The following is a 13,861-nucleotide window of genomic DNA, read 5'->3' as shown; positions in this document are numbered from 1 at the left end:
GGTAAGGTAGGGGCAGTGAGGAAGGAACTCCCACTCCACTGTCTGCGGTGACTTATGTGCTTTGCAGAAGTTACCATCATTTCACAACTTCTTGGAAAGAATGCAACCAAAATACACATGAAAATCCACACCAAGCGTCACCTCCCATCTACAGCTACAGGCTGAGGGTGAACAATTGGTAAAACGAAGCTTCCGAAACACCTTAACTTTCCTGTAGAATACAAGTAAGATGTGATAGGAAAACAGATTCCTTGGGAATTTGGGGAAGGGATCCCATTTTGGTTCTGGTTCTAGCAAATAAAATGCTCAAAAGATCCCAAGTCAGAGGCACTGAAGTAATTTCCTTCTTCTTCCCCTCTCCCTCCCTCTCATCTTTCTCCCCCTCTCCTCTTCTGCCCCCTGGAAATATATCGGGATCACAGTCATGGACAGAGCGTTACTACTGCTTCCTCAGCTCAAGTTTAACACTGGAGGACACTACGGGACGACCTATACATAACTGCAACTTAAGAAAATCCTTGCCACCATGACTGACAAATAATCTCCCCTTCCTCTCAGTTATTCCTTATAAATTCCCTGAATCTGTGCATATTTTGCTTCCTTTTTTGCAGTGAAAAATTCTATTTTGCCATGCGACAGACTTTGGCCCTATCTTAACTATATGCTCCAAAAATCATTTGTGTGTGTGTGTGTGTGTGTGTGTGTGTGTGTGTTATCTGATGACAACCTTAGGTGTTGTTTCTCAGGTGCCATCCACCTTTTTTTCTTTTAAATAAACAAAATTGTGGCAGGGTCTCACTCTAGTAGTCCTGACTGGCCTCAAAATTGCTATATAGATCAGGATGGCCTTGAATTTAAGAGATCTGCATGCCTGTGACTTTAATTCTGCACACTTGGATTAAAGATGTCTACCCACACACCTATGCAGTCTACCCTTTCTGGAGACACAACTTCTTGATCGACTAGAGATGACCAAGTAGGCTACAGCGAACCCAGAGACCCCTTTGTATTTAATCCATGGATTCTCTTTTGTATGTGTTCTGGGATCCAACTCCCCCACTTTACCAGGTGATCCAGGTCCCCTGGATCCAGGTCCCAAATTACTTTCCTGTATCTCAGAAAATTGAAACTACAAAGAGTGGGTTATGTGTCAAAGGTCTTTGTAATTACTCTATGTTTTATATGACCTGATATATTCAGACTTCTGCCTGAACCAAACTCTAGATTTAAGTGCAGGAGAATAATTTCACTAATTGAGGGTAACAGTCCTTGTTGTGGACAGCTTAGGGGGCCATGATCTCACTGATGCTCCAGATCTCCTGCTGTTGTGTATAAAGTGCGATGGGGCAAAGGCATACTCTGCCGCCCACTCATTCTGATTTTAAGTAAACAACTTTCTTTCTGCATGAGAGAAAGCTGAGCAGCACGCTGCTTTTAAACGTTTTCTAAAATTGATCCAACTTTGAAATAAATGTTTCTAAACTCATTTTTTAAGTGAAGACAAAATGTTCACATACTCTGATGGAGTTTATAATACGAGGTATATACACATACACAATGTATAATGATCAAGTCAGGATAATAAGCATTTCCATCTCCTCAGCTCACTTTTCTGTGCTGGGAACCACATAGTCTTCCAGTTAGGCTAAAGTCGATCATGGAATGGTGTAACCAAGTCCTACTGCTGTAGAACATGGAATCAGTTCCCCCTAGTATTTGAGAGCCCTTATCTAATTTCCTCCCACCCTTCTCCCTCCTCCAACCCACCCCCACCACGTCTTTAATTCTCACCACTGCTTATCTGGGTTACTCAACGTTTTAATTTCCAAAATATAGTGGAAATATGTGATATTTGTTCCCTTGTGTTTGCCTTATTTCACTTAACATAATAAACTTTACTGGACCATAAACATTTAGGAGAGAAAAATCTTTAGAATTGAATTTTGTAAGGGTGGTCTTGGATCTGCCTGTCCCTGGAACCTTTTGATATTCTTGTTTTAGAGATGAGAAGAAAAAAAAAAACACTTAATAACCAGCCTACGATTAATTAAAGTTGGACTTATATTTATCACACAAATAACTCAATTACTCAATTCTAGAGTCATGTTTCTTTGCAAGAAGTTAATTTTAAGTCATTTTTTTGTTGCTTAAAAGAATTCTTGGGTGGTTTTTCAACTACTTTCTGCAGATGATCTTTGAAACATTAGTTAAAATTAAAAGAATAAAACACATGAACAACGACTCACTCCCTTTAGAATGAAATGGGCATCAGTGTACTGTGGACATAATCTGGTGTAACATGTTTGTAGTTAATTGGCAATGATCAGAAATAAGCTGTATTGTGGCAGAGTTTCCAGGCAAATGTTCCACTGATATATACTGTTATCTAAGCTGAGAGCATAACCCAATGAATTCATATAGTAACATAAATTGTACAGATAATTCCCCTCACTGCTTAAACAAATTTTAGTCACTCCCTCTGAACGGGTTTTTAATCAGCAGTAAACATCAAAATTGGCTGGTGGCCACATCTAGGTGCTAGAAAATAAGTCAAAGAGGGCCAGGCATGGCAAGCGCTTTGGTTCCCCAGATAACTTTAATATGAAAGAATTCTTGTCCTAACACTTATCTTCTCTCTATTCTCCAACTGTGCTTTCTCTTCTTGAATTCAGACTTTCAGAGGTTTACACTGACACAGTTCACAGATATTTTAGTTGAAAAGAAACAATGTCAGAGGGGAAAAAAGCCAGGCCTGAGAGCCTGAGAGTCCATGCCTGTAATCCTAGGTACTCAGGAGGCTGAAGCAGGGCTATCTCGAGTTTAAGGTTAAGGCTTGTCTGGGCAATTTAGTGAGACTCTTATTTCACAGACACAGAGAGACAGAGAGAGAGAGAGAGAGACAGAGAGAGAGAGAGAGAGACAGAGAGAGAGAGAGATGGAAGGAGGGAGGGAGGGAGGGAAAAGGGAGAGAGGGAGGGAGGGAGGGAGGGAGAGAGAGAGAGAGAGAGAGAGAGAGAGAGAGAGAGAGAGAGAGAGAGAATTCCTAGTATGAGGTGCCATTCTCAGTACCACAGGGAGAAAAAAAACAAAACACAGAGAAAGGCAGTAAGCAGTGCAAACCCCTTGGAAAGGCAGTTCTCTCTTCTGGGGTTTTTGTTATTCCTTTGGTTGCTACACTTATTGTTATTGTCTGGAGCCATTTGTTGCTTCTCTGAAGCAGAGGGAAAAGGAGAGAGAGAGAGGAAAAAGTCTGCCTGCCAGGCAGAATCAAGGCAGGTCAGGGGCTGTTGGCAGATTTCCCACCCTGCTGAGGCATGGAATGATAAGAGGAGGTGTACTTAAGGCTCAAGATGAAGGCCTGAAGATTCTACTGACCTTGGTGGAAGGAATAGGGAGGTTTTTGGATGGGAACAAATGTCTTACGTGTATATTCTAGCAAACTGCTAGCTTGTGGCTTTGCTTCCCACAGTAGTCTAATATAAGAAGGCCATGGGGAGTACACTTGCTGCTGGTGTGGTCATGGCCCACAGCCCTCCCATTATCTGTCCCTTGCATTTTTTTTCTCTTTTCTACAATCAGCCTCACTCCCCTCTCGGAGGCCTGTTCGACTTTGTACTGGTCAGACCTGTACAAGTTATTGAGAGACTTACATTTGCCGAATTCGCTTCCTCACTGAAGTCACACGACACTCCATTAAGCTTCTCTGTGCTGTCCCCGAGATACCAACATCTGCCTAAAGGCTAAACTCATTGAACACATTTAAGTCCTTAATTGTATTTTTCCTTTCTGAAGTAGTCCTTTCTAGACCTTTCCGTCTTCCGATGGTGGTGGCTTTGCTTCTTGGGCTGCACTACCAGGTCATACACAGACCCTCTTCTCATGGTCACCATTATCCTCACTTGGCGAAAGAGCCCCAGTTGGTGTCAATCTGAGGCCAGTGGGAAAAATCCACCACAAACCTCTGAGCACAGAAAGACCCCTCCCTTCTAGGAGGAGCAGAGCTACTTTAGTTCCTGGAACCGCTACAAGCCAAACTGTTGAACAAATCCACCTGTGACTCCCCATCCGACCCTCTCGGAAAGTCCCAGAATGTCCACTGACCACAAGTCAGTTTGTTGTTCAAATTCTGCCATTATTGTCAGAAATCTGCCTCTGTCAAAGGTATATAACTCCCTATTAGAGTCGGCTTGTGGTCATCTCTCTCTGAAGGGAGCAGACTGCAGCGCGTTGGATCAATAAAGCTCCTCTTCCTTTTGCACTGATTGCTGCCTCCCTGAGTCTCACTCAAGGGGTCGCAAAAGGGGTTCAGATCAGACATCACACTGGTACCAAATCTACACCTTCTAAGGCAGCACGTTCTGTTGATTCCCGAGCCTCTATCAGTGCCCACTCCCTCCTTGAGTTTCAGATCTACGCAACTACTTAGCCTATATTCCTTGATCACCGCACCCCCAGGCTGCATCGAACATTTGCCAAATTTATTGTGCACATTGGCTTCCTGTATTTACCGTCATGTTTGATTTCTGGCCATTACTTCATCCCTGATTACTTTCACACTAGTGGTTTGGGCATTCTTCATTTTCCCTAAACTACTCAGTTCAAAGTTTTGACAGTTGCTACTTCAGCACTTTTTTACCCATAAATATGAAACCTGTGCTTCTTATAGATGGATCCAGTTGTACCTTTACAACGCAAGCATCTTACAAAGTGCTCCAGTGCTGGCTTAATACTTTGCTTCCTGCCCTTCACGTTCTTGCTGCTCTTAAATATTCATACTGTCTTATGTTTTGAATTCTCATCTTTTCCCTCCTTCCTTAAGAATCTGGATTTACTCTCAGACTTCATTAAATTACTGGTGACTGTATACCTTTCACTCTGCTCCATGCCCTGCAATCCTCACGATGTCTGATTCTGCTCTCTTGTTTCTGCTTGGCCTTCCTCTCTGCCCAGGCAACACTGTGACTGTGTTCACTCTCCAACTTCCTCACAAATGAGTCCCCCTATTTCCCTTACCTGTGTAACCCCAGGCCAAGCACATATCTAGCCAGTTTCCTCTTTTTACTGAAAAACCAGTGACCAGCTGAATGCAAACTCAGGGGATTTAAATTTTCTTTCCCTCACTCACGGAGCTATACTGATATGATACGAAGTGTAGGCTGGCGTCATCAAGGATGTAATCGACTCTGAAGCCCCTGTGCAATGTGTATGACTTAAAAGCAAGAACTGAAGCAAGTCTTCGAGATGCACTAGCTTAAGTAACTGAAAGCTGCTAGTGGAAGCAGCAGTTAGCTGGGGAAAAAAGAATGACCTGGAAACTCATCCAGCTACATGAACAAAAACTATGTCCCTTCCCCTCTCCAACCTTCATAGTTTTGTCTTTTCAACTAAGGGTTCCCATCTGCAGCGTACAAAACCAGTAACAGACACTCGCACCTCTCCCAGCCTGGCGACTTCTCCAAGCCCACCTTTCCTTAGTCACACATTCTGTCCGAACGGGCTTTTATGTTGATCTTGCATGCCGTGTGGACCATGCAGGGTTTGTTTTATATATTGTCCTTGAAACCTCCTGGAGCCATGGAGTTTTAACTCTCTCCGCTCTTGCTTATAAATGGCAGGTTCATCTTAGTCTTCCCCATCCACACACCAGAAGGGTCTCTCAGCTCTAAAGAACTAGGTATTGGGTAGTGACAGCTTACTGTGCACTCCCCACACAGGCCTTTTTAACTTTCCCCAAAACCCAGGAGGCAGACTGTTACCTCCCAGGCAATGAGACAGAACAGAAATGTTGTTACTTCTTAACTTCCCAAGGACTTGCATCCAGCTAAGGGTGGTGATCCTGGGACGTAGATCAGGCAGCTGACCTTAAGAAGGTACTTTCTTCGGCAAGGACCTTAAGAATGTGCACTCTTCCATTAACAGGCACTTGTTAACTCAATGATAACTTCTGCCACACCATTTTATTTTCAGGTTTGCCTCTTCTTCCCTTTCCTTTTCAACGTTGTCTTTACTTCTTCATTCCATCCCGGGAATGACACCCGTCCTTTCCCTCCGCTCCCACCTAAGGAAGCCATATTAAAGTAGCAAGTTCCCTTTAGCAGTTTCTCATCCACATTTCATCCTACACAGGCAGATGCGGATGTAGCTGTCACACAGACATATACAGAGCCACAGAGCTTTGGGGGTCAGATGCATTCTTTGTTCTTACAGTTGCTACGTCTTGCCTCTCTGACAAGAAACTTTCTGGAACGCTCTAGTCTGTCAGAATCAGCTAGCTCATCCTATCTAAGGGCTGCTAAATCTCTTATGATGGCTGTGTCGCTCCCCTAAGTGCCTGCTCACTGCTTGCAAGTGCCAGGAGAACAAAGATACGATTGATAGACCTCCAGAGGAGAAGTGGGAAGCCAGTCCACCGCAAGGGCCTTAGAAGAAACTTCTGGGCGTCTGCTCTTGCAGAATTTTCTCCTCCTTACCTAGCAGGGAACTTGAAAGCCCAACAGCCACTTTGCAACACACAAAGCTCCATCCGCACCCAGCAGCCCAGGGCAGTGCAGGAGAAAAGATGGTTCAGAGTTACTGCTCCTAAGCCACGCCCACGCAGAGGATAGCCACTCTCTGAGAGCCCACAGAAACACTGGCTCCACAGAAAGCTGTGCAGCTGCCTGTTCACGGCAGAATCACAGCGTTGCAGAAAAACAAGACAATTGACTTGAACTCAAAGTAGTAAATCGAAATTTTAACTGGCAAACTATCTAGTACTCTATGTTCCTAGCCAAGGTAAGCTTTGAACAAGATTACAAGAGATATACACTAGTCCACGCTCCAAACATTCATGTGGGCCACAAAACTTTATGCATGTTAAAAATACTTAAAAGTGTTCTATTCTGCATTCCTACTCTATAAGAATTTCAAATTATTTTCTTGATTTACATGCAGCATATTTTTCCTATTCAACTCTTCTGCAATATTTTGTGATTTTTTTTTTTAAGTTTCCTATTTAGGAATTCTGAGTCATTTTAAAGCAGTAGTATTAACTGGTTCTTACTAAATCTGGATAACCATTTTTATTCAAACTTTAAAGGGTGATTCAATATAAATTTATCATACGTACAGACCTTGTTTAACACTACAATACACATGCTATGCTAAGATGCTCAATATTTAGCTTAAGCACATGCCCTACTGGTATACATTTTCCCATGCCTAGGAGTGCTAAGATGGATTCTAGTATCAACCAGGGGAGGGGCCGCAGCCTGATGATGCATGACCTTGGATGGCAAGCCACCAGCAATGCCAGCGTGCTTCTCTGATGTGGGTATTAATGCCACACCCAGTCTTAAGCCTCTGAAATGACTCCCTTGTGGCTTCTTTATTTTTATTTGTGTGGGAGTGGGGCAAGATCACATCGTGTAACTCAGGCTGTCCTTGAACTTATAATCCTCTTGCCTCAGCCTCCAGGAGTGCTGGCATTGTAAGCATGCATCATCACACTTGGCTTCCCTTGTGGACCCTTTATTTTGTGTTCTAGCATGCAGCTTTGACAGCGAAAGATGAAAACCAGCATTGGATCGGGTAAGAAGCAACATAGGTAAGTATCTTTCTGGATGCTAAGAAGAATCATTTGTGATAGCTGTATTATAATGTGCTTTCAAGGCAACCGTCAGAGAAACTAGGTACAAGTCAACCGAAAAGTAAACTGGGAAAAGTTTTTGATTGTATGAAAAAGCATCAAACAACTAATGGCTGTTTAACAGATGCCCTTTTATGATACAGGAGCTGAGGAGCAAATGCTAACATGGGAACCAGAATCACGTGTCCACAGCCTCGCTTCTGCAATCCTGACATGAGATCACGGGAGCGAGCTCACCATCAACAGTGAGCGTGATCCATCAACCCTTCCCCGTGTTCCCTCCCATGAACACATCTTTACAACCATGGGAAAGAAAGAGAAGAGAGAAGAAAAATAAAATATTTCCTTTTATTTTCTTAGGCACACGAGTGATTTGGGATACCAACTTTCAAGACATTGTAACTGTTTTGCTGTTAGAATCTGCTACTGTAGATCCCAGTCACCTTTGAGAACAGTCTGTAGCAATCACTGTGCAGTTCAGATGTACCAGGTCGCAAAGTCAACAGTGTCTGTTCAATTTGTGAGTTTATTTGAACTCCTGAGTTTTAAATGTCCTAAGAAAGTAACTCCTCACCCCGTTTAAATGGCTTTTCAGCCTAAAGCAATGAACTTTAAAAATATATATCCTAAATACCTTATTATAAGAGAAACCAGAAACATCTGAGGATCCAGACAATAACTATTACCTGGACCATTCCAAGCCTGGGAGTAGCCTTCAGCGGCAACACTATCTCAGCTCCAAGGCCATCAACCCAGTTACAGCTGTTGTCTGGTTTCCCAATAAACTTTTTTCTCTTCGATGCTCCTTTCCTGTAAATGGCATCCATCTGCCACACAGGAAGGATCTATTGTACCAATGTGGCACAGACTAGCAGCTTTCAAGAACTGGAAAGTTCAGTCTCGCGGACATCAAATTTAAGTCACAGTAACTTCCCCAGTAAGAGTCCAAATCACCACCACGGGTTAACAGGTCTGGTGCTGGGGACGTGCGTGTGTCTCAACCGTTTAGTTTGTTTACAGTGAGGGCAAATAAACAATGGATTCAATAGTTTTCCGAGAGGAAATTGCATGAGCGTTGGGGAAAGCCACCGTGGAACATTAGCAGCCAGTTACAGTGCATCAAGGGTGAGTATGGCTGACTCTGAATATAAACTGAGAGTGAACATTCTGGCAACAGTGACTCGATAGCATGATTTTCACCAAGAGTACAGATTTCCATTTTTCACAGATCAGATGATGAAATAAAAGTGACATTAAAGCACAGTAAATATAAACATGGTTTTAAAAAGAGGTAATACAACTTTGTCCAAGAGGCAATCTTAGGGAAGACAGAACACAGCGTTAACCAGAGTGAAAACTAGGTGGACTCTAAAGGAACATAAAGCAACATCAGACTGTAGTTTACCAATGTAAGGACACCACGTTTCACTTCCATGAACAAGCACTGCCTAAACACTGCTGGAGGCAACGTGTGCCCAGAGCACTGCCTGGCAACTCCTGCTGTGTAAGCTCAAGGTACAGGGTTAGAGCCAGTGACCATGACAGGGCTATGTTGTACAGATTACAGTGAGTATAAATATAACTCAGCCACCAGCCACCGGACGCACCGATCAAATAACTTGGCAATCATGAAGGGCTGTTTACTGGTACCTTGGAAATGCTAAAGGAGGGAAAAGCACAGCTACATTAGAACTTTAGAAATTGTCAATCCATACTATTATAAAAGTTGATGATTTATTATATAAAATTATGATTGGCAGAATACAGAAAATTATTTCTTTTCTCTTCACATATGTAATACAATTACCAGGGAAATTGTTAACATTTGGAAGAAGTTATTACAAATTACCAAAAGGTACTCATTTGGTGAAGTCGTTCAAGTTACAAATGCTAAGTAAATATAATGCACTTCAAAATACACCAACTGTAAAACAAGCATGAAAACCGTGATCTTAAATAGTCCTTAACAAAAAGCAGCTGATAAGAAACACAAGAAAAAGTTTGCAAAGTCAGACTAAAAACAAGAACAAATCAAATATTTCCTTTATTGGGATGGTTAAACTAAATAAAACTAAACAGGCAGTGAGGACTCAAAGTATACATAGTTGTTTCTCTACTGATAACAAAGGTCTGGAGGCCAGGCATGCGCTGTAGACCAGGTGCCTTTGTCATAGTTACTCTGGTCTTCTACTGCTACTCAGAGGCGAAGGAATTTACGTATCAGGGAGGGAAGGAAAACAACCTGAACTGGGCAAAAACCTTGTATGTGAACACAATCAAAGTCATCTCTGGTGTTAAGCTAGAAAAATCTGCTTGCACAGGATTACTCTATGTCAGCAGCTACCAGGGCAATGGTTTTACCGCCAGGAAAAGGCAGCGGAGAGACTTCTGACAGGTTGGAACAGTCATAGAAAAGCCAAGTACTTAACAGAAAACGTTACCGTATTACTACAGTCTCATTTGTAACCAACAAAATCAACTATTCATTAAGTTTGCAATTAACTACTTCAAAAGTAAAGCTGATCAATGAGTGTTCGCTGTGTGAATCATGTCAGATTACTGTATGCTAAGTCCTATGTGCTGTTAGCAAACACACATGCTCCGAGAAAAAGAACCAAGACGATTTCACATTTCAGAATTCCTGAGTCTCATCAGGGAAAAGGAATTATCAAAGCCCCAAACAAAACAGCAATAATACAGCAGATAGCACAAACATGGGCTTTTATTAATGTTTGTTTATAGTTTTAAAGCTGAAAACTATAGAGACATATATATTATAAGTACTTTACTGAAACTATAAACGTGATTTTAAAGCTTGTTTCTTTTTAACAAGGCGTTTTGACTAAACAAGGCCACCTGAATGACAACGTCAGAAATGGTAAGCCCACCGTTTTATAGGAATAATATGTTAATTTCAAAGCCTAATTATTAATATAAAAGGGAGAAATGGTTTGGTAAGAGTGCTTTCGGACAGCCCTTGGATGAGGCCTAAAGGGTGAAAACAGGATAATCAAATAAGAATGCAGGCTCGACTTGTGAGTCGCCTGCTAAATAATGTCCCTTTCACTTTGCATATTACACAGTGAAAATAAAAGGGGTCTTAAGAGCACTTCAGTCCCACAATGTAGGATTTACGCTTGTACGCAAAGTTGTAAATGGCCCACAGTGACATAATGCTGACATACATTCGACCAAAGTACATCTATTCTCTTACAAGCAAGAAAAGTAAAGCGAAGTTTTCCTGCTTGAAACAAACAAGTGAACAATAAACAAAACAGTTTACCCTTCTGGACAGAATGCCAAAGCAAAGAACATCCAACAGTGAGCCACTGAGAACTGTACATTTTTACTCATCTTTAAAGACAGATGCACACAACTATTCATGGGCTTTATAAATAAAGATACTAAACAGAAAAAAAAATTTGGGTTATTTCTCTGTTCATAAGTCCCAGCAATAAAATAATTCAAAAACACTAAAGTGCACACCTATAGGCCATTACAGGTATGACAAGGGGCAGCCAAAGCTGCATCTACATTTACAGACCCAGAAAATGATTCTTGCTTTTAGAAAATTGTGCAATTTAAAAACTAGTCAGTTTTGCTTGTGCCATAATACAACGGCACTTGTCTCTGCCATTAGGTAAGTGACTGCTAGGCCCGGACAGCAGAGTAGGCGCTCGACAATCACAGTTTGTAAGAGTCATACAACATTGATTCCACCTCCAGAAAATGTGAGGGTCCTCTTGTTGTAGAAGGAAGAGCCACTGGGATTCGGTTGACTGCCTTTAACCAGAGAGGTTTTCAGTTCCATCTCACAAGCGACGATAGCTGCATTCAATTCCACTTGAGCGCGATGAACTACATAAAACATGAGGCCTATGCTGATAACAATCTGTGAATAGAAAGAAGACCAGTTACCAATATCATACAAAGCCAGAGGAAGTGATTCAATGATGTGTAGTAAAAGGCTTCATGTGGATATTTCTTAAAAGTGAAAGGTAGGAAGTCACACAGCTATTTTTAAGAGTTATTTGCTGTTAACTGAGCAACCGCTGTTCAATAAAATGGTAAGCTGGGCATTAGGAAAGTGGAATTCTAAATTCTGTAACTATTTTATTTCTCCTGAAAGAAATATATTTACTTTCTAAATATCATTTACTTTCTAAAAACTCAAGGTTTGATATTTTTCAATAGACTCTAACGCAATGTAAAGAAATAAAGACAGAGTTAGGAGAATGTGTGCTACAGGCTATGTGAGTAAGGCTATGCTAAATCTGTGTAACACACTGAATTTATTTGTGGTACCTACTAGACCCAGAGCTATGGGAAGAACTTCGTTTTTTGTATGGGTAGGAGACACACGCTTTGCACTGACTTTCTCCAGCACATACCAACTGTCTTCCTTAGTCTCAGAAGTGTAATAAAAAAAGAGAGAGGAACAAACAGGATGTATGAGAAACACTTCTCAGGTTTCTCTATCTAAATGAATGGAGGTCAGAGGAACAGCTTCCTACAGAACACAAGCTTCTCTCCCGCCATTTGCTGAGGAGCAGGCACAATATTCAGAACAGATTTCGTAGGTAGAATGCGGAGTTTCCCACAGAGAAGCTTCTGGTACTAAGAAGAAAGAGGTGGTCTACTGAGGACACAGGTGGTCAGGACACACCAGCCTGTGCGGACAAGTGAGACAGCTTCATTTATTTCAAGCCAAAGTAGAGGAGGAAGATGACCACCGACCACTGGAGCTTGGAAAGAGCTTCAAACGAGGAGAGAAAGCCTGTATCAAGGAACTCCAGTGTTTCCCACCGACTCTGTGGTAAGTTTGACCTGGAAATCTTACAGAACAGATGAAACTTGGATATATGTTGCCTTCAGGAATCTCCCTCTCTCCTCCATTTTAATTAAGTCCTGCATTAAATCCTTTCTGAAACCACGTGAGCTGCACCTAACATCAACAGACCAAACCAAGCATTGTTTCCATTTTTTTCTACAAACGCCTGAGCCAAGAATTATGAGATTTCCTTCCTGTAGTGTATGTCAAGCTTAAATATGCCCATTCAAACAAAAGAAGGGGTTAACAGGCTGTCCCAGAAACCAGATGATTCTAGTTTTAGGAAGCACTAACAGTTACAGTTAAATAATTTACAAAGATGGCATGAAAGTATAGTTTCAGTAAAGAAGACACGGTAAGCAATTAAGGAATTCACTCAAACTATTTCTATAAAGATATTTCGGACAGGTTTCTAATATCTATGAAAGAGAAAATGATACATACTTAATCTATCTTTAAAAATCCCTTCAGAATGCATTATATGTCAGAATCTTTGTTGTACTTTGAAATGAACACAGACAGGGAATTATCCATAATATACTGTACAATACATACAAAATTTAACATTATGTATGTGATTAGCATGCTTATCCACAAAAAGCAAGCAAAACAAAAATTCTAAACCTAGATAAAAACCAATTCCTTGAACCGATTACAAATTTTTTGACAACAAAGCTTTCATACAAAGTCAAGGTACAGCATTTGACTTGTAATGATTTTAAAAACAAGCCACATAAAAGAATCTTACTTTTATGATAATTTTCTTATGATTTTACAGGGGATATTCAATGCATCTGACCACATCTATGCATTTCCAGGAGTCCACACAATTGAAACTGTCATCCAAATATGAAGTAGAATTGAAACGACTATCTAAAGTGCAACAATTCTTCAACTGTGGTCAAGGAAAGTTTAGGATTAAATTAGCGAAACAAAGAAGAGTACAGACAACTCTTGGCCTTGCACTCACTCACCTGTAAACAAAAGACAAAATATCCACTAACACTTTGTTCTGCAATGACATCTTCCATCGTCCGTAGTGTGGTTCCCAAGTAAGAATTCAGAAGCTGGGTCGGAAGCAGTCCAACTGAAGACGCCATCAGATAGTTGGGTAAGGAAAGATCAGTAATCTAGAAAGTAGATTAAAGGTAACGATTTGTTATCAAGTACAAAGTCACATGTTTCTATAAACCTTGTCACTGCTGTTATTTTAGAGTAGAGAGCTAAAATATGGATGAAGCACCCAAACTTATGAACAATTATCAAGGGAATTCTTGCAAACTATAGACTTAGAAGGAAATTTAAACAAGAATTTACCATTCTACTCTACTACTATTGAAAAGAATATTTAGCAACTAATTTTTCTTACCTATAAGCAAAATCCACATAGATCAGTATGTAAA

At 41.1% G+C, this 13,861-nt stretch overlaps 1 protein-coding gene across 4 annotated transcripts in view; it reads right to left on the bottom strand.

Annotated features, from left to right (window-relative positions):
• Tmem64 (transmembrane protein 64) overlaps positions 1 to 13,861 on the bottom strand; it is a 46,352-nt gene that overhangs the window by 18,584 nt on the left and 13,907 nt on the right. The window contains exons 2-3 of one of the 4 annotated variants that reach the window (XM_087551190.1): positions 13,433 to 13,588; positions 11,348 to 11,519 (exon numbers count right to left, since the gene is read on the bottom strand). In XM_087551190.1, the coding sequence (XP_087407316.1) occupies positions 11,348 to 11,519; positions 13,433 to 13,588 (328 nt within the window). 4 annotated transcript variants of the gene reach the window in all.

The sequence above is a fragment of the Rattus norvegicus genome, chromosome 5 (assembly GCF_021556685.1).
Source record: "Rattus norvegicus strain SHRSP/BbbUtx chromosome 5, alternate assembly SHRSP_T2T, whole genome shotgun sequence".
Classification (NCBI taxonomy): domain Eukaryota; kingdom Metazoa; phylum Chordata; class Mammalia; order Rodentia; family Muridae; genus Rattus; species Rattus norvegicus.
This window is presented reverse-complemented; position numbering and strand designations above follow the sequence as displayed.